Source organism: Echinops telfairi, unplaced genomic scaffold (assembly GCF_000313985.2).
Source record: "Echinops telfairi isolate 266 unplaced genomic scaffold, ASM31398v2 ScPeMD7_7458;HRSCAF=8496, whole genome shotgun sequence".
NCBI lineage: Eukaryota > Metazoa > Chordata > Mammalia > Afrosoricida > Tenrecidae > Echinops > Echinops telfairi.
In genome coordinates this window covers 25651721-25676260 of record NW_022111358.1, presented here as the reverse complement: position 1 = coordinate 25676260, position 24540 = coordinate 25651721, and the positions used below count along the sequence as shown (strand labels likewise).

The following is a 24540-nucleotide window of genomic DNA, read 5'->3' as shown; positions in this document are numbered from 1 at the left end:
GGGGGGTGGGGAGAGTCTGTGGGAGAAGCTTGCCCTGCAGGCTGGGCTGGGATCTTGAGGTTTATACTTCTCTGGCAGCCGTCTGAGATCAGAAATGGCCAAGCATCCTGACCATTTAATTAATTCAAAAACATCCTCATTCTCATTTTGAGGACATTATTCCATCTAATTATTTTTTTTTCCAGTCTGTCCATTTGGAATGAAAAACAAAAGAATAAAGCTTAATGCCAGCATTTCTCAATGTCTCTCAAAAAAAAAAACCCAACCAAAAAACAAAACGAAAAACCGTAACTCTGCACTAAATAAAGCCTGGCAATTCCAAAGCAAAGTACTAATATATTCAGCATAAAACAGACAGAGGACCTAGAGCAATAAGACACCACTAATAACTAAAACAGTTATAACAATTAACAACAATTACAATGATAGAGAAGCTAATGGGTATGATCACTGCATTTAAATTGCGAGCAGAGCTGAGAAAGGCTTTTTTTCTAGAGGGGAAAGAAAAAGTGGGGGTGGGGGTGGCAATAGCTTAGTCTGTAGCTTTATCTCATGTAAGAGAAACTCAGCTTGAAGCAAGCAATGGCACAGGAGGAATAGCAACAAACCAAGCTAAACCGGTATTTTCTCTCTCTTCTAGGCGTTTATTGCAGATCATCTGTCATCCGATGCCAAGTTCTTTATAACCAGGAACAGTCGTTTCTCCTGTAACTGGGGCCAAGCTGGTGTGGCTATTGACTGAGTCAGTGTTTGAGAGTCGTCTCCATGATGTGGCCTGTTCGAAAGGAAAAGGCCAGGCCTCTTGGTCTCCCTTCCTCCCGAGGGACAACGGTGCCTGACTGTATTCCTTTCTATGGTCCTCGGTCACCTTGGAGTTTGGGTTGGGAGGTTAAGCAGCTCCAGAATTCAAGCTGTGACCAGAGAAAAGAGGCTAAGGGCAAGCTAGCAGGCTGTTTACATTTTCTTGATGAGCAAAATGACTGTGCCAACAAGGCTTGGCACGGGGTACAGCCACTTAACAAATGATGGGAGGGAGCGAGCAAAGGAGAACACGGGGAGCCAGTCCTGCCAGAGCGAGGGGGGTGACCCTGGGAACCAAGCAGGCCAAGCAGGGGCTCCACTGGAAGAGCCCTGAAAGAAGTGCATCTTCTAAATGACACCTCATTGATGCCCTCTGAAGGGAAGGTCTACAAGGGTCACCCAGCTCCTGCAGCTCCTGGCACTAGTGCAGGAAGTGAGCACAACCAAGCAGTGCTATTTGCACATTTTCAGGGTCCTATGGCCTTGAGTTTTGGAATTATTATAGTCCTTAATGATGTATCAAGATTTTGAAGTGAAGACTGGTCAGAGATTCATCTTTTCATCTCATTTGCTTTTCTTATTGGACAAAAATTTTAGCTGCTGCTGATCAACCTACACATTGGGCTGCTCTGGGGGGAGACCATCCCCAACAACTATCATGGGTTTGTAGGTGCAATTGTACGGCTATAATATATAAAGATTAACGTAAAGCCATAGAGAATAACAGAGATGGGAGAGAGAGTCAGACACATTTCATGGTAGCATGTGCACCTCAGCCCTTCTTGGTGGTCCAAGTGGGGATGTGGGAGGAGGAGAGGGCAGAAGAGGGTGGGGAGGGAAGGAGGGAGAGGGAAGGAAGGGAGCCCAGAGGCGAGGGGACTGGAGGAGAGGGGACCAGAGGAGAAAGCGTCTTTATTGTTTTGGGGCTTTTATAGGTAGCCGTTAGTCATGCATATTCAGGAGTTACATACGTCACAAGGTGGGCGGTAAGCACAGTAAAGTCCCTGAGCTCACAGGTGAGGAAACCCAATACCTGCATTGGGGGAAGACTTGAGTGGGGATGGGTGGCTTGGCGGGAGGAGATAATCAAAGAATGTCTGCTTCTACAGGGAGACAGAATCAACCATGTGCTCACTTTAAGGCAGCGTAGCCGTTGGGGGAGAATCTGTGGGAATGACATTTGCTAGTTTCCCACAGCCCTCGATCTGCATGGTCAGCAGTTTGAAACCACCAGCAGCTCCGTGGGAGAAAGACTGGCTTTCTAGCCCCCTAAACAGTTACTGACTCAGAACCCCCAGGGCGTGCCTATGAGGCAACATCAACTCCATAGCAGTGAGTTCCGTTTTCACTTTGGATGATCAACATTTTTCAAAAGGCAAGGGTTGCGATTACCTTCCCTGAAGTCCCTCTGCTGCTTCTTTTTATATAATCTGTTTATTGTGAATGAGGTGGGCGATTTACATTTCAGACCATCAACTCTGCACTCAACAGTTCAAACCACTCATTAGCCCCTGCCTGATCCTACACCCACCCCCCACTCGCCTTACCACCCCAGTTTCTCCTCTCCCTCTTATAAGACCTCCGTCCTCCCCTTCACCCAAGTCAATAACTGTCAATACTCCACCCTCTGCTTCACCCTCTCACCTCTGCCCTCACTCCCTCCAACACCTAAATTCACAGCCACGAGTCCATGCTGGCGCATAGCCACCCTACAGAACAGGGTGGCACTGCCCCTGTGAATTTCTGAGATGGTCACTCTTCATGGGGGTAGGGAGCCTGGTCTTTCTCCCACGGGGCGGTCGGTGCTTTAGAACTGCTGACCTTGGGGCTAGCAGTCCAACACATAATCACTAGCCACCAGGGCTCCCTCTCTTGGGAACCTCAAAAATCTGTTCTCTTGGGTCTGGAAATCGTTGTCTGGATTACTGTCCTTACAGTAGTGGTCTCTTACAATGTCTGTCCTTTAATCACCGACTAACTTCACTCAGCATCATGTTCTCCAGGTCTGTCCATGACGTGAGGGGGCTCATGGTCTCACCATCGGTTTTCAGTGATGCATAGAATTCTGTTGTGTGGATGTCCCCAAACTTCTTAATCCTTTATTTAAAAAAATAAAGACACTCCCACAGAGACCACTGATTGTGGTGCAGTAAGAACAAAAAGGTCAAGAAAACGATATGAGCGCATGCTTTAGAAGCATATTCATAACCGAGGACACTTGAAAAGGGGGGTGGGGGAACTAGTGCCCTCCCCTTCTCACTTCAATGGTCATTTCTAGTTGGATACACTTTGTAGCAGAGTAATGCTATCTCCTGTTAGCGCGGTCCATCTTACCCAGTTGCCTTCTTGACTGTTAGAATGAATCTCTTCTGTATCATCTAATACAAGGTTCATATTCTCTTCAAAGCTGACGATAAACCCTCTGTCTGCATGTTCACTTGCTCACAGAGCCACACCGGAATCCCGGATCTATCTTGAAAGTATATGAAGATGAGATCATTGGCGGACTGCACCATCACCTTCCGCACTTGCTGGCTCTGGCCCCTGCGTGCCATCGTGGAAGCGCAGAGACCACAAGCTAGCTTAGAAAGCTTCCATGTTTCTACCGGTGGGCTTTTAGAGTATTTCCAGCTTGTTGTTATTGGTGAACACTGCTAGGATGGACACCACGTGGAGAGCATACTGTCTGTGTTGTGGCTCTTACTTCTTTAGGGTGCATGCCCGATGGAGGTATTGCAGGGTCGTATGGCATTTCTATTTCCAGTTGCTTGAGGTAGCACCACATTGCCCGCATGCTTCCGTAGTGTAATGATTGATTACTCTGCTGGGCACTGGCGGCGAAAGGAATGCAAACCATTAATGCGCTCCACTGCTCACTGAAAGGATGGCAGCTGGAAGCAACCTAGGTGAGCCTCGGAAGAAAGACATGGCAACCTTCTTCCAAAAACAGCGGGTCCTGGACAAGCTTATAGAGCATGGCGCTGCACGGCCTCAGGTAGGGCTGCCTCAAGTTGGAGCTGATTGGACAACAACTGGGTTAAGGCGGAGCCTCCTTCAAAGATGTAATGCTTATAAACAACCATGTTGCTATCCTCTACAAAAACCTCGGCTCCTTTTTGGCTGAGTATGCCAACAATATCCCAGCAAAAACAGTCTTTCGAAATCTGCCTTGGCCTGAGTTCTGACACACCTAGAGATGTTTTCAGATGATTTTTTTGGTCCAATATGATACATCTAGGCAAATGGCAAATAATTGTTCACAGTGGGTTGTATTCAATCGTGGTTACCCGGACGTTACCTTTCCATGATCAGGGAGGGAGAGAAGCCCCCAGTAGTTGTCTCACTGGCCACCCTCAGTAGTGGAAGAGTGTTAAACTAACGGGGTGGAATTTAGTGACAATCTGAGGTGTTGAAGAGCCACCTATTAAAATAAGCCTGTTACTGACAGTCCCGCTGTAAACTGAGCTCTTTATAGATTGAACAATCAATACTACAAGGTTGTGATAGATTTTCTAGGTAACAGAATAAAATAAAAGAAATTATATCCTACAGGGTCATTAACACCCAATAAGGATACACTGAATTCCTTCCCCCCTTCTTTCTGATAAGATCTAGTTGGGCCTGAAAATGTTAACAACTCCATTAGGGAAAAAAGCACAGCATGCAGGGAACAGGACCCACGGAGGGTGGGGCCATATGGAAGGGCTAACCATAGTCCCTTCTAGGAGCAAAGAAGAGGGGAAAGGACAACTGGCTTGTACATGTTTTGCCTCAAACATGTATCACTGGAGAAAAAGAAAGCGCAGTTGAGCTGCTTATGACATAAGAATTCACCGAGGGCCTAGAGCCCCATGTTTTTATATGCCTTCAGGGGGCTCCCTGCCCTTCTCCCAGGCCTCTCTACGGTATTGTGAGAAAGAGAAGGCAAGACATGTGGATGCTACATACTTGTCGCTGTTTCTATAGTTCTTTGGGAGAACTGTATAAGTTCAAGAAATAAATAAGCAAACACAAATAATAAAAACCCCTACCTCAGATTCTGCAGAGAGCCGGGAAAACCCTCCTGGTTTTGAATCCCTAAGTCACCCATCATTGTAATGGTGGGAGGTATACACCATATTTGGAACATCTTTAGAGCTCCCTACACTTAGCAACACCTATTTTGGAGTCAGGAAGCATGGGGAACAGAAGGGTTTCTTTTCTTTTTTTTTAAAGCCACTTGAATTATGGCTGTTGGGACAGGTCAGAAATAAATCTCCCCTCACTCCCCAGATAGAACCTCAGAGATAGAAGTGGAAGGAGGATATGAGATTGGGGGGGGGGGGGGTTGTCCTCAAACTGAGCTGTAGACTTTCGCCAGAAGTCTGCTGCTTCCTGAATGGGATTTACAGAAAACCAGCCAGAGGAGTCTCACAGGTATGCCACCCAAGCTGTCCCCTTGGTCTGCTCCAGCGATGGGGCTTAGCTGAGAAAAGACCTAAGGGGAAGAAAGGCTGGTCACACCTTCTGCTGGAGTTCTATCGAGTGAGCAGGAAACACTGGGCTAAAGGATTCTGGGTCCCTAAATCATCTTCGAAATGGGCTTAATTGTATGTGTTAATTATGATGAAGGACTTCAAGCGACACTGGCTTCTCTACATCACACGCGCCTCGTTGGCTTGCTTTCCCTCCTTTGACACAGGACCTCTGAGCTGCCATTCGACGGGGGTAGGAGCCCTTCCCTAAACCTTCCCAGTGTCCACTTCCTATAGAGGATGAGCCAGGAAAGGGGGGCAGGGGGCGGGGTAGGGGAGGGCACTTTGGGGAAAGGAGAAGGAAAGGAGGAGGAGGGGCAAAGGTAGGGCCAGAGAAATAAGAACTCCTAGGCTTACGATTTGACAGAATCTCTAGGGGAAAAAAAAATCAACTAGTAACTAAATCAGCTACGTTTTGGACCCTGCTGCTGGAATGACTGTCCATGCGGTGGCCCCGGAAACCCACAGCATTCCGTCTCTGACAAAGGGGGAGCAGGTCCTTGGTGGGGTTTCCTACCAACTTGAGGCGGCCTTAGAGGGACATCGGCCTTCAGAAACAATGGGCTCACTCACAGCCTGCAGCATGGCTAACAGTCTGGGATGAATAAGATGTAATTTTGTATTCAACAGACCTGTTACATATTCATTTCCAAATGTGCCCGGAATCCAACCAGGCCATCAGAAGCCAGCCTCACCCAGGCCCTCTATCCTTCACCCCGTGTCCCCGTCAGCGCTGACACAATTCCATTCCCCTCTGAACTGGTAATCTCCAGACCTCTCCGCTAGGAGACATTTCCATTCTTCGCATGCTCAATCCTCAGATCTCTGAGAGGAGGCAATCCCATTTTCACTGCGCTGATTTAAGAAATACTGATAGGAAAAAAATAAATACCTGGTTTGGCCTCTCCCTCTCTGGGATAAATCTCAGCTGCTCTGGGAGCATCATGTAAATTGGACGGGGTGGCTGCTTTTTTGTGTGGGGTCAACACGCCCGTGCCCTCTTCACGAGGAAGCCCGGTGATGCGTTAGCCTTGGGGACTGGCTTTCTCCAGTTAGAAGCCTGGTCACCTTACCCAGTGCTGGTGTGGTTGTTCACAAAGCTCTCCTACCTCCTTTCTGTCGGGCGCCACTCTCGTCCTCATCCAGGTCCTGCTCTTCATCTGGGGGGGTGGAGGGATAACAATGATCAGCATGAGCTATGGGCTGTTGGCAGTTGTATGGCTTTTACACTGATGGGCTGCTTCCCCTAATGGAGCTCATCACGTCTCTTCTTGCAGCAACGTGTGACTGTGATGGACTTTCTCTCCTTCCTCATCATCTCTCACCTGCAGACTCACCCTCTTCTCCTTCTGTTCCCATTCACTCATTTCCGAACATGTTTAAGTGCTTAGGGGACTGCAACGCAATAATTGCACCAGGACGGGGGAGGCAGAGACTGGTAGAGGCCCTGCCCTAGTGAAGCTTCTAATTGATCTGGATCACCTAGGTGCCCTGGTGTCATAGTGGTTATGAGTCGGGCTTCAAATCACAAAGTCAGCAGTTCGAAACCACCAGCTGTACCTCAGGAGAAAGACGAGGCTCTCTACTCCTGGAAAGAGTAACAGTCTTTAGAACCTACAGAGGCAGTTCCACTCTGTCCTAGAGGTAAGGTGACCAGATTTTAACATTGGTAAAGCGGGACACCATTGATAAAACTCATATCCTGGTGAAATAGCCACATGGCAGCCGAAAACCGTATACCCTAGCTTGTCTTGCATTCTTTCAAAAAATCAGGACTTTTTAAAAACGCTGGGGAATGCGGGGGGGAAAACTGCTAAAAATCAGGACTGTCCTGCCAAAAGCGGGACGTCTGGTCACCTTACCTAGAGGGTCACTATGAGTTGGAACGGACTTGATAGCAGTGAGGGTTTGAATCACCAGAAAGTTCTCCTAATCCTTTTTCTCAATCCCTATTTCTCCCACCCCAGATTCTCTTCAACATTCACCGTCTCCATGAAAGCACCCTTTCTGGTTTGAGGCGCTCCATAGTTAGGATGTGTGTGTATTTTATGGGAAGCACATATTTAAACCTCTGTGATTAATTAGCCCTTAATGTATCAATCTTTGTTCAGCTGTAGCTGAGGCTAGTCATGTACATCATTTTATGTTCCTAGTACTTGGGGCTTTTAACTATCTCTTTGTTATTGTTATTCAGCCCGCCTGGTTCATTAGAGTGTAAGTTCCTGAGGGCAGTTGGAATGAGCTTTTAATTAATTGCTGTAGGTACACTATGAGTTCGAAGTCAATGCTATATTCTAAATCTGATTCCAGGGCTATATGGTAAAAGCCACAACATGATTGGCCTATATTTCTTACCGTCACTAACCTGCTTTATCTGAGACCTCATATTACCTGATAAAAATGGATATTGGGCCTTTATAAAGAAATATGATCTAGCTATTTTATACATAGAAGAAAATGAACAAAAACCACATTCACTATTTTTCCCCCAGCAGCACCATCCTCTAACACACACACACACACACACACACACACACACACACACACATACACCGTGGAGAGGGGAGGATAAGCATATGGGGAGGGCTGGAGACTCAGTTTCCTCTGCCCATATTTGTTTCCTTCTCTTCTTGGGTTAGTAGGGCATTTGTCTTGTCTTGCTTCCCCTTGGCTATGCCACTGGATTGGCATAGCTAAGGAGATGGCATCCTTTAATCTTTTTTAAATATAAGGTTTATAGAGCTCTATGGGTGGGGTCTAGTCTGTCAGCCTGGGGTATGTGAACTCCAAGCTCATAGGTAAGAAGAAATGGCGTAAAAATGTTAGAACATTCTCATTTTAGAAGGATGTGCTTTCGCCTAAAAGAATAGTGTTCCCCGAAAAAAATAAAAATCAAAGAATGGGTCCTCTGGGAAAATCACTAGCCTGTTAACAAGATCAAAGAACAGATATTTGTGGCTCCGTAAGATGCTGTGGGAAATGGAGCCTTCTGACTCTACCCTAGCTCCATGGATCACCTAGCAGCAAGAACTCATCCCAGCTCACCACAGTAGTACTCTCCCTACCCCTCGGGAACGAAGCTGCAGACGATGGAGGGATGGAATCAAGCATAAATCAAGAAATAAACCACACGGAACCTCATTCTTTGCACACCGTCTTCTTCTTATTTGTCTGCGTCTTCCCTTCCACTGCTATGGTGCTCCCCGCACCCCCCTTTCAGGATGAGACACATCTCACAGGCTGGAGAACACTAAAACAAGAGTTGGCACACTCTCAGTTCTAGAGATATCCAATCCCTTGGACAGGGAGCAGCCCTTTTGCTGATATCAAACAACTCTATCACAAGGACCAATAATTTGCTGTGCTTAGGCACTTTCACAGGGTCTATTCTACCTCTGCTGTCTGTGCGCAGCTGTCTCTTCCTCCCAATTCTAATCAATGTAAATTGGGTCAGATCTCCGCTGTGAATTACAAATTGGATCCGAAGTTGGAGGGTCACGGAGCCTGCTACTCCACCTCCTTCCCACCACCATTAGATGGGAAGTTACACCAAAGATCTTTTCTAAATAAATCAGACTTTATTGTAAAACTCGGCCACCGACAAGACATAACCTCATTAGCATTGATTTTAAAATAAATTATTGAAAGTGGCTCGCCTGCTCTTTGCATTTGTAAAATAGGAGAATGTAAATGTCTTTGCCCTGATAAAAAAAAAAAAAGCTCAAACTTGGTCCCTTTATCCTTTTAGGGAACACTCCATCTCGTCATGGTATGAAAATGGAAAGAAAGGGGGGAAAAAAAATCTGTTCTTTGCACAGTTCAATCCCAGAGCAGATTCTCTCGGATTTCCACTGCGCCTTGGGAGTCTCCGAGAAAGAAAGGAGAGCACTGACCATAGAGCTCCCATCTCACTCGCCACCACGACGCAGCCCTGTGGTAATGGATGTGAGCCTGGAAGCTCAGTCCCCAGAGCTAACTCTGTTCTCCCTGGGTGGCTGAGAGTGGGTGCCAGGCAAGAAACCTTGCGACATTGGGTGCGGTGCCTCTAAGGCCTTTGAAAGGCTGAACTTGGGGAACAAGCTGACTTCCACAGCAGGCTTTAAGGGCACATCCGCCAGCACTTTCTAAACTTCAGGGGGCACAGTCCATATAGAGAGACATACAGTTGACCTTGAGCCCTTCCGTGAAGCCTACTGATTATCTTCCAACTTCCAAAGGCAGCACAACTGATTACAAGGTGCAAACAGTTTTTGTTGTTGTTGTTGTTGTTCACCAAAGGGGTAGGTTAAACAATAAACCCTCCCCATTTTCTTAACGTGGGAGTTCTTTTCATTTTAAATAGACCATCCTGAAAAATGTTTGCTTTAGGCTGAAGAGCTCGTTGAATTTCCTGATGAGAGCATCGTTAGACAGTTTTAGCATTACATCTACGGAGATACATCTTCATTTCAGAGAGAATTAAAATTTATGTGCTAGCTCAACTTTAAACAGTAATAGATTATAATGGTCCTCGCTCCTAATAGGGCATATGGGACCCCAACCTTACATAGGTTTTAAATAAATTAACCTCTAAAGATTACTGTCCACTTATTACATTAAATGCTCTACTTGATTCCCAAATATCTCATCTCAGTTGGGAAAGCAGCCGAGAAAGATTCCGTTAACTGTGTGCACACGTAAGAGGACCAGGGGGCATCACAAATGAGCACCGGTATCCGGAGAGTCGATTTCAATCAACACTCTTGGCACGATGTCAGGGACACTAATGAGAGGCTGAGAGGAAGGAGGACATTGAATCCACCTCGGAGGGGCTGAGAGGAGCCAGCTTCCCATGACACCTGGCTCCTTCCTGAAGTGCTGCTCTGGCACTGCCCTGCCACCAACTAAGCCGGCGCAGAGACTTGTATTGGAAAGACGATTAGATCAGGAAGAGGGTGAAATCATCCCCTCAAAGCAAAGTGACAATGGCTCAACCTACGCCGAACGCATCACCGTGCAGCCAGAGCCCAGGCGCTCTGCGGACAAACACGGAGGGAGAGACTGGATGTGCAGAGAGAAGAGGCAGAAAGGTGGCGTGGCCCAGCTAGGTCATAAATCTTACAGATGTTACAGCATCTCTTCAGACAACACCGAAAAACCAACCAACCAACCGAGCAAGAGGCCCATCCCACATTTAGTTTTCTGTTGTGCAGTGTCATCTGAACTGCACCCCCAAATGTTTGGATTCTAGCTGGACAGGGAAGTCTTGGTGTCCGAAGCATTATATTTCAGTGTGTTAACTGCCGCGCTAGAAATCTACCTAATTTCATCCCACCAATCACAATGAAGCCAATGACCACTTGCAATACAGTCAGTTCCGGACGCCGTGCGTCATCAGTGTCGAACGGCACCTCGTAGGGTTTCCTGGGGTTGACTCTTCAAAAGTCAACTGTCAGGCCTTTCTCCTGAGGGGCTCCGGGCTGGACTTGAACCAGCCACCTTTCAGAGTGAGGTTAACGGTTTGCACCACGCAAGGTCTCCCAGTGAGAATCGAGCACACACTGATTGAGATGGGAGAGCCTGACCCACCAATAACTGTGGCCAGGGCTCCAAGCAAGCTTAACTCTAGCTGAGTATTTCAGACGTGTCCCTGAAGAGACACAGTGGGGTAGATGTGTGGGACGTCATGGGCTGGGACTAGGGAAGAGCCTTCCAGGTCGAAGACGTGGCCTGAATCCACTTCCAGGTCGAAGACGTGGCCTGAATCCACTTCCAGGTCGAAGACATGGCCTGAATCCACTTCAGGTCCTGTGTGACTTAGGGCCGGGGTGCTGAGAAGGGAGGGTGAGAAAAGGCCTGGTAATGCTCCTCTCAGGGACTGCTGCTTTTCTATCAAATTGGAAATTGCTTTCTTCATAAACTTTGCATATTCGGTATCTGTTGCTCGCCCCCCCCCTCCCTTCCCATCAACCACTTGTGGGCCTGGACAGCTGTCCAGGGGAAGAAGAATCCCACAGAATGCTTATTTCCATTGGATGCAAATTAAAAACCAAACCACAGCTACGTGCTTTATTATAGAGCAATCTGGGTTTGGGGTCTATGATAAGCACCCCCCCAGGACAGGTGGGCAGCACTGGGATGTGCACAGACATTCCCCTGGAATCTCTGTTGCCAGGGCAGCTGCTGCTAGGTCCTCTGTTACAGCTCCTCAAGGGCCCCCAGCGCCTCGCTGGATTCCAGTCTCAAGGTCCCAGACAAAGAAAAACCCGATAAAAATTGTCCTTTTATGGAATCTTGGATCATGAAACTGGGCTGTGCTGGCCTGTAAAATAACTTCAGGGGGGTGAGGATGGGCTGAGAAGAGCTTCCAATTGTCTCCATATTGCTTTAGCGTTTCTTTGTGGTAGCTCTCAGCAATTTAATCGACTGCAAATGAGATCTTAAAAATCAAGGGGCCCCAGATGCTCAACGCAAAGGCTCAGAGGGTCTACCAGATGCCAACCCAGACACCCGTGTTCTGTGGTCCAGCTGAAAACCTGGGGAGGAGCGTTCCAGCCACGTGGCTCATGACCCCGTGATGAATGTGCTTCATTTGAGGGCCTATACATTATCTTGATTCGGAAAAATAATATTTTATTGACTTGCTGTGTGTTCCAGGCACTTTTCCTTCTACTCAGAAGCTCGTCCCGATGATGTTCTGGAAGGGAGATCTCGCTCACCTGGTCTTCCTGACAGAGACAGTGAGGGCGTGTGTGAGCCCCATCGCAAAGAGGAAGGATTAGCAGGCCCGCGGGAGCTCACCATTTTCCACAGAGCACATCCACCTGTGACAGTAAAGCCAGCGGCACAGCCATGGGATTAGTGATGGGTGTGCAATGCTAACACAGACTTTCTGGCTGCCCCGCCACCCAGCACCTGGCCTGGCAGCAAAAATGGGCCTGAGCAGAAGGTGTGCTCTACGTTCCATCTGCTCAGGATTTTCAGTTTCACCTGCTTCATACATGTAGCTGAAAATGTTCAAACGGACTGCCTCAGGTCCTATTTAAGCATCCCCCCAAATACCGTGTAGAATACCGCTGCCATTGACCCGCTTCCAACTCATCGTGATCCTAGATCGAAGTTTCAAGGCTGCAAATCTTTACAGGAACAGATAGCGTCCTCTTTCTCCGGAGGAGTGGCCTTGGGTTTGGACCGCTGACCTTGTGGTGAGCAGCCCAAGGCCTCCTTCACTGCTGCCCTTCACCGAATGCACGCTGTACACTCGAGCATGATTTTAAGGGTTTTTCCTGGCCCCGTTCTAGGCTCCTCGCGGCACCCTTGTAAGGTAGCTACTATTATTCTTCCCATTTTACAGGTGGGAAAATCACACAAAGAGAAGCACTGCATGCGCTTCCAAGTCTCACAGCCGGCGAGCGGCACAGCAGACCGACCCCTTCCGGCTCCGGAGAGGTGTTTCCACCTGGGATCCCAGGCTGTGTCCCATCTGCCACCACTTTGTGCGGGGACGGGTGGTGTCGTGCGAAGCAAGCCAAGGGAGAGGTGTCAGGCCCTCTTACGTCCTCTCTCAGTTCCTCTATGGCTTTCGATATGGCATGTGCAAAACTCTGAAGGCCGTTTCAGCAGCAACCAGCGGGGCGGAGTGGATGAGGGTGATAAAGACTTGCAGTCGAAATATTCATAACGTGATTCAATGCCAATCCCTCCCAGTGCCCAAGCTTTCTCTAAAAGCTGTGATGGACAGAGGCTTTTAGGAAAGAACATGTGGGCTGGGTACAGCATTGTCCTTTGGAAACTTCCGGAGGCCGGGTCGCCTCTGTGCTGTTAACTTGTAGAAAGAGGCCCTGGCTTTCTTACCGGGTGACCTCCCCCCCTTGCAGGGGGCAGATATGCAGACAGGGACAGTGGCTTTTCTTCAAGAAAGCAGACTAGCCTGCAGGACTTGGGGTCTACCCCAACATGATAAATGGGTGTGGCTTTTGGAGGGCTACGCTGATCCCCTCCCCTCCAGAGCTGCATTGGCGGAGGACGGTTTGAGAGGTGGGAGGAGGAGGGTTGCTAAGCCAATCATCTATAACAGAGCTCCCACCTGGAGTAGTGATGGTCCCAAACTCTATTCTGGGGGTCTCTTTCCTTTGCCATTCTCTTTGTGGCTCTGCTTCTTTGAGTGGCAGAGAAGGCAAGCATCCTTTGAGGTATCAAAGTGGCAAATGAAAGGCCTTTCTCGGCACCCCAGAAGACCGAGAGGTCCAGTGAGCCCTGCCCAGAGCCCTCTGCCACTGTCAAAACCCAGAGTGGCTTGTCCCCCCCGCCACCCCCCAGCCCGGGCTCCCCCAAGCCTGGGCGGGAGAGAGTGGACAGAGAGCTTACTAAGAGTCTGGCCGAGTGGGGGTGTGCATCTCCTTTGAGAGAGTGCTGTGAGTTAGATCCATTTCTGCACCCTGCTGTTGCAATGGAGCCGACTGTGAAAGGGAAGATTCTCAGAGGAGCTGTGTTTTAATGTAGCAATTTGATTCAATTTTCCACTCTATAAAATTACCCATCACTGCTCGTTGCTTTCCAACAGACACCTTCACTCTTAATTTAACAATCCTATCGAATTCTGCCAGGGAAATTGGAAAAATTTATCACCTGTGAAATTTTATTTTCCTTTGGTTGTATCTGTTTTTGTAAAACTTCATTAACGACGATGACTTGCTGAGGAAATTATCATTTTTTTTTTAACTTCAGACACAAGAAATGGTTCGACCTCAACCAAGATCTTATTTGCATAATAAAACACAACAAAAAGGCTGGAGAAGTGGCCACTGGCAGAGGCGGGAAGTGCTAGGAGAAGCCCGCTCGGTGGCTGGTGGTCGGAGGTCCCCAGCAGGGAGGAGACATGTGGCCCCAGAAAAGAGCCCCCGCTCCTTGGTTCAGGAAGCCACGCTGTGGCTTCTCCCCGAGGGAAGAGATAAGTCCAGTCTGAGAGGGTTGGACCCTCTCCTTAGGCCCTCAGAAGGCCTCCAGATGCCCCTAGCTGACTGAGGATGCTTTTAGCAACCAGCCCAGTCTTCAGGAGTGTTGGCTTCACCTTGGTTCCTAAATTCACCTGGGATTGAGGGTTAAAGCGCTATAAATTTAGGCTTAACTTGAGTTTCTCAGCAGAACACTGAACTCCTGGCGAATTTCCACAGGAGCGATCTTACTGAAAGGACTGGGAGATTCAGCATTCCCGTGGTCTAACGACCTCACAATTAAAAGGCTCAGGCTTCAGTTTCCCTGTCTGACCCCCACTGTGCTTTGCACTGTTCACCAGCTGCTCTTACCCCCACCAGGAGTGGCCATGCGGAAGCAGTGATGACAGTACGTGTTTTGAGACACCAGTCATGCCTCTGGGGAAAAAAGGCAACGTATTCAGTAGGCCTGCTGTTGTGGCAGCCAGAGAAAACATGTCAGGGTTATTTTTAAGAGACGTGATGTGATTTGTGGTTTTGTCTGAGCAAGGGCGTAATAGACTGTACGCCAGCAGAGTTTGGGCTACTGGAAAGGTGACTGGGATGGATGTGTATTCCGACAGACTTTTGATGGCCTTCATAATTTTGGAGCAACTTTCCATTATTCCCCTAACTACACAGAAAGGAGAGTTTGGGTGACTCATCTCAGATTCACAGTAAGCTCATGAACTCCAACATGATGCTTCACTCTGTCTCCATGCTTCAGAAGTTACTCTGTATGGCACAGACGAAAGAGACCCATTCGTCAAACCCACCCTGCTCCCAGAGCAGGGGAGCACTTCTATGCAGAGGATTGTGGGAGTGCCCTTAAAGCTTCCCAGCCTTCTCTCCTGCAGCAGGTGAGCCTTCGGTGTGGCTTCCTTTGGCGTTGTCAATGTCATGTTCCTCTACAGGCCATACGTTTCTGAAATGAGCAGACGACAATTAGAAGATCCAATTTCTCACCTGGTAAGACCTCATAAATATCTTCTTCTTCTTTCTCCTCCGCAGACTCTTGGATCCCCACACCGCCAGGCAAGATGACGGGTCTGCCCTGGGAGCCAGGATTGGGGGCATCAAAGCCATCGATATCATCGTAGGTCTCTTCTCCTTCTTCCTTTTCCTCCTCCCCCTCCTCTTCCTCCTCTTCACATGGAATGGTTAAGGAGCTCAGATCTGCCAGGGCAAAGATGAGAATGAATCAAAATCGAGGGAAATAAAAGAATAAGGCTGGGAAGGGAAGAAGGGGAAGGAGGAGGAGGGATTGGAATAAAACATGTCAAAAGAAAATGAAACACTAGGTTAAGTGCTGTTATTTCTAATACGGGCCTTGGTGGCAGGAAATCTACAGAAAAGGCCAGGCCAGCACTGCGCAGGTTTAAACCATCAACATAAATCCTTTCTTGCAATAAAACTTGATCAGGATGGAGCAGCCCTGAGAAGTATGGGTGTGTGAATGAGAACACGGGGTGAAGGGGAGAAAATAGGCCAGCGGAGGAAATACCAGCGTGCCATGCACTGCTCGTCAAGTGGAATACTGGAAGAGTGAGTGATGGCCTGTGGGTCTCCCGGGTGCAGGGGGGGGGGCGTGGTGGCTCTGGTCAGGCGTCTGAGCTGTCAGACGCCCTGCTCCTCCACAATCTCACAGCAGAGTTTCACACAAGTTTCTCTGTAACGAGAAAAATGGACCCAAACCCAAAGAAAGTGGGGAAGGAGAAAAAACGGAGCAGTCTAGTACAAGACCAAATGGAAGGACCGAGCGAGGTAGTCACAATGGCCTTTTGCAACTATACAGTCTGGCTGACCTTAAAGTGGGTCACTGCATCGAGGATGTGGAGCCATGGCTGCACTGGGGAGCACCAGGGAAGAGGGGGATTGGTGTTTTGTTTTAATGGGGCATGGGGAAGGTGCATGCTCTGAAGTGCAGTACAGAGTGCTCTCTGAAACCCCTCAGAGGCGCCTCGGCAGGATGGGCAAGTACAGTCGCGTACTCGAGGGAAGGGCAGGATGGAGAGGCGTCCAACGCTCATTGCAAAATACAATGAAACTGTTTGGCTTGATGAGGCTTTTAATAAAGACAGTGCAGCAATTTTCATCTGAGTTCTGGTGCCACCTTGTATGAGGAAAGGATCAGAGCTACAGTTGTGGCTTCAACCATATGTTATTATTATTTTTGTTTAAAAATAAAATGGAATGAATAATTTCTTCAATGTGGGATGCTGAAAGTACCACAGGGTACAGCTCAATAAAGCTGCTTTGAGTTTTATTGAGGTTTACACACTTAGGGGGATATTACACGCATAAATCCAAGGCACCTAGATGAGAGTGTACCCTGTAGTCTTGCCATCAATGCTCATGTTTGCCTAGTTCCAGTCCATTATACGTGATGCTCTTGGTAGATGCAATAGTTTGTTTTTGTGAGAACAAAAACATAACTGAGTAAAATAGGCAATTCTTGTAATTAAAGCTCTGGTGCTTCTTTCTTCTTTACCCACCATAAAATCTTACAGCAAAATAGAAAGCGGAGATGAAGAGGCTTGGGGCTTTTAGGAAGGCATCTTATCCCTGGGTCTTGGGCTAGGTACAAAGTTGGCCTTCCCACCTCTCCGTGGAGGCAGGGTTCTGCCGCAGTGGCATACGAGTGACACGCTCAAGATTGGCTACTTCTCTCTGCCAGGCCACTCCCAGGCAATGCTCCTTTGGCCACCGTCACTGCTGTGCCTGCAGACTGGCCAGCAGAGGGTGCTCTAAGAGCAGTCATTTCACGTGGTCAGGCAAGACTCTTCCCACCTCAAAGAAAGGATTGGGAATGAAAGGGTTTGGGAAACAGCAATATACTTTTTAATAGCCAAATGCCTCTGAAGGCCAGTGAAATTAGTGGATATTTTTCTTTCCTACCAAGACTAAAACAAGATGATGTCGGACCCCAATTGCAACCCCAAGATGACTTGACGTTTGATCTCGCATGAATTTTAAGGGACTGGCAGACCTTGACTTAGGTTAAGCTGGTTTTCAGAGTTTTCTAGTGACTGCAAATATTACAGTCTTTCCTGAAGGCAGGTGAATGAGCTAGAATGATATCGGGAGGTCATCTGCAGGTTGGCGATTTCTTTACCTTCTGATTCAGACATGACACTGTTGTTAAAATACGGGAGATATGGTGGGAAGTTGGAAGGAAAAAATGGCACAATAGGATGTATTGAAGCTTATAAACGATATTTATGCAGTATTACTTCAGCTGAAAACCCGCTCAAGAAGTATCCTTTTTTGGGGTTGGGGCGGGGTGGGGGGGTGGTGGTTTCCAGCAGTTTTATTGGCCTGTCGTTTACATATCATACAATTTTCAATCGTTCAATCAGATCAAGGAGAATTGTAAAATCACCGCCATACCAATAGAGCATCTCCCCCATGCCCTCAAGAATATTCTTATAAAAATGACACCTACCCTTTAGCAAGAAGCTTATCTGATCCACCCAGTCTCTGGCTTCAGCTGGATTAGAGGCTGTGAACTAGAGAAAAATCAGCGAGTTAATTTATTAACTTCTCTAACATTTCCATAATACTGATAGGGGAGTTTAAGGGGAGGAAAGACGTGAGTTGAGTTTCATGATCGAACTTAAAGCTCAGGGTTCTCTGCCTACTGAATATTTAGAAAAAAGACCCAATACTTGTCTTAGTTTCTTCAGCAAACCTGAACATCCAGAGCTACAACTACCTGAGCGACACCAGGTAGGGAAGCTCGTCCATTTGATCACCTGTTCATCCAGCAGACATTTATTTGAGAAAGGTCTGCAGCAAGGAAAACACGAACCAAACCAAATCAAAGCTCTTGGCTTCAAAGAATACTGCTTCAGGTACAGAGACAATACACATCCATGAAATGGGAACGCTACCAAGCAGGTGCATTTGATAATAACTGAGTGTGGGCAGGAGACAGGGAGTGATTGCCGCTGCCTAGGATCGGTCACAGCGGTTACTGAAGCAGTGCTTCTTGGGTTAGAAAAGAAGCGGTGGAAACGTAACGCAGAGGGGCACTGGACAGGTCGGCAGGGAGAGCCATGTGCAAAGGAACAGGAATGAGAACGCAGGCATGGCTGCCTGACTAAAGTCTAAGCCAGAGGAAGCAGGAGAGTTGAGGGTCAGAGAGGAGTTGGTAGAAGGGCTCTGAGGACTAGAAGTTCAGGCTTAAAATGTAGGGAAGAGGAAGCTACTGGAAATTCTCGTGAAAGAGCGGGGGCTTCTTTTCACAGGCATGGGGAGGAGAGACTGGGACAGGAAGCCATTGGAGACAGAAGACGGACTAAGAGGCTGGGTAACTAGTCCTCTGGGTGAAGTGGTAGGGACTTAACTATTGTGATGGTGGTGGGGATAAAGAAGATGAGCAAGATCCAAAGGGAATTGCAGGGAAGACGCTACAGACCATGGTAATGATTTGGACTCAATGGGCCAAAGAAAAGAAGGAGTAAACAAACTCTACATTTTGATTCACAGAACCAGCCATTCAAGCATCAGCCCTGACTTATTCTTTGATGTTTAAATGAATCAACTTGAAACAACTGTTACTGAAAAAAACCCAAAAAACAGACCAAAACATTTTTAGCATCTAGCCATCAGGGTAAGATAAAAAGTGCACGCTGTATAAGAGACCTAGCTTTTGGCTAAATGCTTATTAATATACCTTGTCATTCTTAGTTTTTAGAAAACGGATTCCTATGAAAATTTTGGGGAAATTAGACTCGTCATACAAACTTTTATCTAGATGAGGTACCATCAAAGTTTAAAAATAGAATAACCTAGCAACCTGCCCATAGCATCCATCTGGATTTTGTATATCTCTAAAGGACTGTTAAAAAGTTTGAACATTTAAAAAATTGCTTAATGAAGACCTAGGTTATTTTATCTACATAAGAGTTAACTATTCTAGAAACACGAAAAGCTGGATGCTGATAAAAACGTGCGGAGTCTGCAGGCTACTTGAGGGATTAATATTAATTAATGTTAACATGGTCATCATAGCTGACTATGTTCCAAATTGCAATAAGATAAAAATTACCAATAGGCAGGTAACGAATGTGTATATACATATATGAGGGGGCGTCTAAAGTTTGTGGGAAAATCCATTTTCCCACAAACATTTTGAAAACTCTGAGACATATACCCGCACCCCACACCCCCCAAAAAAAAGAGAAAAGAAAAAAAGGAAAATTCTGGTAAAAATCACTGTAGTCAGAAATTTGCATTGTTTTAATTTAAAAATAAGTAATATGTGTATGAGGTGAAGATTACGAAATGTAGGAAGCAGAATACAATGAGAAATAAGTCTTTCCTCCCCCCTACCCCCCACTCTCTAGCCCCTCAGTTTCTATTGTTACTACTGAGTGACCATTGTCACCAAGGGCTGAGAAATCCTTTCAAGGCTGTGCAATGCATTTTAGGAATAACTGGCTATAGGAAGGTAATTTTGGATAACAAGATGAATAGGGGAGCATCAATTATGTTGTGCCCTACAGTTATCTTTTTCTGAATTTCACAGAAAGACAAAAGATGACTCGTTGAAAAATAAAGAGAATGAGAATTAGAGGCAGAAATCAGAGGCACTGAATCAGGAATTGGACTGGGTGCTCTAATAAGCCAGAATCTCACTCACCTATGGAGTGAGACTAAGAAGGGGAGGGAGGAACAGGTGGAAGCCAAATAAAGTCAGTCTCCTGGATGAGAGTGGCAACAGAGAGGAGAAGATGGGTAGGCTATAGGAAAGCTGAAGATGTGGAGTCAGGAGTCTGTATCGGTAAGAAATGCGAGTAGCCAAGACAGGCTGGAACCCGGCGTAGCCAGCATGGCTCCCATGCCACTCCAAGGACAATCACCCCGCCTCCCTTCAGCCTACCTCATAGCTGCGTCTGTCCTGCGAGGTCAGTTCAAAGCAGGATTCTTTCTTGGAATCTCTTCGCAGATGGGGGGCCATCCGTACGCTGTAGCCCTTAATGAGAAAGGTCCCTTTGGGCTGCTTGCCTGCAAGATAAGAGAGCTCCCTGTATCCCTAGAGAGATGCAGCTGCCAAGGGAAGGCATCTTCTCTGGGATGTGAAAGTAAAGCACGGAAGCAGCTGTTCCGTCCCCAAGGACCCACACCAGTCAAGGCAAGGTTATTAGGGAAGCGGAAGAAGAGGCTACTGCGACGGCAACCCAGAGATTACTGCCAAGCTAGGGAAATGCAACACGGAACGTTGTTTTGCCAAAAGAGTACAGCAGAGACGGAGAATTTATTAGAATGTTAAGAGATCTATAATAACAGAAAGAAGGAATTATTGCAGCCGGGAGAGTGTGGCTGTAAATGTGAGGCTCTTGAAGGCTATTACAAAGCTGAAGTGTTATTATCCCGGCCAGCCGAGCTCCTATCCGAGGGGGAGGACAGCAGCATGGGGCGCGGGGGGCACTGAGCATTCTCGAACACCCCCCACACCCTCTGTGGAATTTGGGCTGAACTGCTCCCCTCTCCCCCTATCATTTAGGTGAACACTTAATGGAAACTTAAGCTAATTTAAGAATTTGAAATGGAGTCTTTTATCCTCCTTTCAAGAGGTCAGATTGGGAAGCAGCGGAGCGATGTTAAATATTAGCAGGTGACGAGGAAAGAGAGAGACAAGACGCGAGGGAAGGAGAGAAGTCTCCGCTTTAACCCCTTTAAACACACACACACACACACACACACACACACACACACACACACCCCTATACATATTTGAGAAACAGGAATCGAGGAGGTAACCCTCAAGGATTTGGGGTCCTTATAATGTTACTTAGGCAGCAGAAGATATAAGGGCCAGGAACCACAATAGTTGGGTGATGTCTGCCCTATAACATGCAGAATAGATTGTTTAATAAATGCTTTTTGACAGTAATGGTAAGGATGGCAGTAGGATTACAAGGTTTTTGTTTGTTTGTTTGTTTTAATGGGAAAAGGCTCTGTCTTGGGAGGGAGGGGAAAGATGAGGAGCTGACACCAAGGGCTCAAGCAGAAAGCAGGTGTTTTGAGAATGATGAGGGCAACATACGCACGAATGTGCTGGACACAATTGATGCATGTATGGACTGTGCTAAGAGTTGTATGAGCCCTTAATAAAACGATAAAAAAAAGAAAAGGCTCTGTCTTTACCTGGTTGAGCTGGAAGAAATACACCAACACTCTGTATCTAGTAAGGAAATGTCCAGGGCACAGTAAGAAGTAAGTGGCGAGAAGGGAGCCAGGCAACAGTGCTTTCTGACACCAGCATCTTTTTTGTTAAAATATCTCTCCTTGTCCTAACTGGCCACTAAAGTGTTTTGTTGTTTCTTTGGTCACCAGATTTTATTTCACCCTGACGGCAAAAATGGTCAATAAAAGTCTCCTAGTCGCTCGCTCTTGCTCTCGCGCTTACCTGAGTAAAAGGTTCTGAATGAACAGACGTGATAACTGGTCTTCTGTCCAGATCCGTCACCCCGTTATTGAAATACACAGGGACCGATGAATATTTTCACCCCGTACAAATGCCAGATTAGTTTAAAGATGAGAACAAACCAAGCAACCCCTGGCTTGCTTGTATGCATAGGATTCTGAGCAGAAATGATGGTGGCAGGAGTCGAGAAGGCGCTAGGGTTGGGAGGGCAAAAGGGACTCTTCTCAGTTGTCTAGCTCTGCTGCTGACACGCGCAAGTCGATTGTTCCCTTTAGCCGAGGTGGAAGAGGCTCCGAGGGATATAAAGTTGAAGGTCAGTGATTGCTCTTGCCAGTAGAGAGCTGGGGTGAGACAACTGCCATAGAGCTAGAGCCCTGGTGGTGTAGTGTAGTGGTTATGTGTTGGGCTGGGATCCACAAGGTCAACAGTTCAAAACCACCAGCTGCTCTGAGAAAATGTAAAGGCTTATAGCCCTGGAAACGCACAGGGGCAGTGCCACCCTGCTTTATAGGGTCACTGTGAGTTGGCATGGACTCGACTGCAGTGCTTGGCTCTTGGGTGAAGTCACTCAGCAGAGCGGCCGTTCTCTGCTCTGCCTTCGTGCCGAAGGTACAAGAGATCCAAAGATAAATGAATGGAGAGGAGAGGTGTGTGATTAAGATGTTCCTAGACCGAATACACAGGTATTGGGAGATGAAACATTTGGGGAAAGGATAGGGGGTGGGCAGGAAATGATTAGAAGAAAAAGGGTCTTCGCTGGATCACTGGCCTCTTTACAAAGGCAGCAGAGCCTAGGGAAGGCCCCGTAAGAATGGACTGGCTACTTGGTCTTGCTTCTTGGAATGATTCCTGGGCAACCCAACTTTGCAGAAGGGTCTGTCCTCTCTGATGCACCAGGATCATTTCCGGCTTGTATTTTTTTGTAGCTGCCTTCAATTTGTGCGTATAGGTTCTGTTTTCACAAGCTAAGCAACAGTGTTAAATATGAATGGGAGGTCTTCTAGGGCTAGCTCATGAGTGCTGTGCTTGACTGAGTCAGTGGTAGCTCATTAAGAAGCTGGCTCTTCCCTGAGTCAACACTTCCTGCTGCTGCCATCTGGCTGAAGGCTGTCTCCTGGGCACAGGAACCATTTGGCTCTCGGGATGTCCACTGGGATGTGGTCAGTAGGGTGTCATTGGGAGCATGCGCTTCGAGAATAGGGACTGTAGGGATCTATTTCTGGAAAGTAGGTAAGTCATTTAAATTTTTCTGAATTATTTCTTCCCAATATTTGAGCGGTCTTAATAATGACTATAAAGTGTTCGTTCAAAGTTCTTGTCTTTAAAATGTGATCATATTGTGTCATTAGTCCTAATAGGAGATAACCGCTTGCTATGCTGACTGCACTAACAGTCTTTCATAGTGAAATACGTTTTTACATTGATCGTTGGGGTTTTGGTGCTAGGGAAGCGCTTCTTTACCCATTGCTATTTCTTCCCCAAGCAGGTTCTTTCATGAGTGTTAGTTAAAGGACTGTTACCTCGAGCTCTAAGTGCTTGAAAATTTACGAAGTGCTTGCATCCAGGAGTGGGATGCTGCTGTGTGCAAATGAAGAGCACTTACTTTTCTCATTAGCGTAGTAGTAGAACAGGCCTCTGCTGACAACACACCATCGCTTGTGCCACTCTGATCCGAAGAAACTGTGATCTGAACAGAACAGCAGTTGGGGACATAAATTCAGGTAACTACAGTGACTGAGGCGTCTGTAAAATCCAACAACACCCAGTCCAGCGTGTTATTGTTTTATTTCCAGGGTTAATGGACTGTAAAACCCTCCCTTTCACTCCCACAGGTGAGCCCGTATTGATTCAGAGTCCAGAGGACTACCTCCATTAAAGGTCCAACTTCTGAACAGGGCTGCCTGCTCTGCCCCTCACAGCTGTCTCTTCCGTTCACTTCCTTGAGGTGGCGGCTTAAAAAACTCCAGACTCGTTTAATTCCATTTTCTGTGAACTTTTTGAAGGCCTGTGTCTATCGTTCAGATTCTGCGCTCACCCTGCATTTTTCAAATTCTCCATGCATCTGTCTTTTGGCTGATAAACGTGCCGCTGTCGGCATGGCCATGACAAAGGCTTTGTCCGTGCTAAGCCCATGCGCCCCGTCAGGGTCAAACTTGAACCGCCAACCCCACGCTAATCAAATGTGCCCAGAGCTCGGATCTGGGCTCGTCTGAAATTTGGAAGGGTGCTGCTTCATCTGCGATTCAAAAACTGCACTCTTATGGGCATGCACTGAGAGGTGAGGACAAGAATAGCCTCCTTCACTCATTCAATAAGTCTTTATCAGATACCTATTGTGGGTCAGGCTCCGGGTGACAGGAAAGAACAGAGTAAGCCAATCTCTGGCCCCGTGACGTTAATAATCGGGTTTGTGCACTGAAGATTTTGAGTCCTCTCTCTTCTTTGTTTGTTGTTTTGGCCTGCTACTTGCCTACCACAGTGTGGGGCACAGAACACACCCAGTGTATTAGTCCTCTTTCTCTTTATTTGCTTCCCTTCCCTTCTTGGAACGTGGGAGATCTATGGATCCGATCGGTACCTCTGCTTTTCTTCTCTAAGTATCCTTGCTTGAGGATGTTCTCGAGTTCTTGAGCCCCTCTCATGAGGTCTTCCATTCCTGCAGGAGACAACAAACAGCAAACACGTCGTTACGATCGGACACCAGCTTCGCCCTTGGGGTCACGTGCGCTAAGGGACATTCATGAAGGGGCCACGAAGGGCAACTGCTGAACTCCAGCATAAAGCAGTTTCTGTACGATTGGAAAACACGTTCTCTTTCCTTTCTTTTTTTTTTTTTTTT

The 24540-nt window shown here is 47.2% G+C and overlaps 1 protein-coding gene and 1 pseudogene across 1 annotated transcript in view; both read right to left on the bottom strand.

The window, feature by feature from the left end:
• Nucleotides 1–24540, bottom strand: part of SKAP1 (src kinase associated phosphoprotein 1) — a 329530-nt gene that overhangs the window by 23992 nt on the left and 280998 nt on the right. Inside the window, exons 5-10 of the mRNA XM_045299317.1 lie at nucleotides 24280–24357; nucleotides 23305–23388; nucleotides 20154–20278; nucleotides 17712–17775; nucleotides 15233–15442; nucleotides 6425–6475 (exon numbers count right to left, since the gene is read on the bottom strand). Of these exons, the coding sequence (XP_045155252.1) occupies nucleotides 6425–6475; nucleotides 15233–15442; nucleotides 17712–17775; nucleotides 20154–20278; nucleotides 23305–23388; nucleotides 24280–24357 (612 nt within the window). The remainder of the gene's footprint in view (nucleotides 1–6424; nucleotides 6476–15232; nucleotides 15443–17711; nucleotides 17776–20153; nucleotides 20279–23304; nucleotides 23389–24279; nucleotides 24358–24540) is intronic.
• LOC101657526 lies at nucleotides 3076–3356 on the bottom strand (annotated as a pseudogene).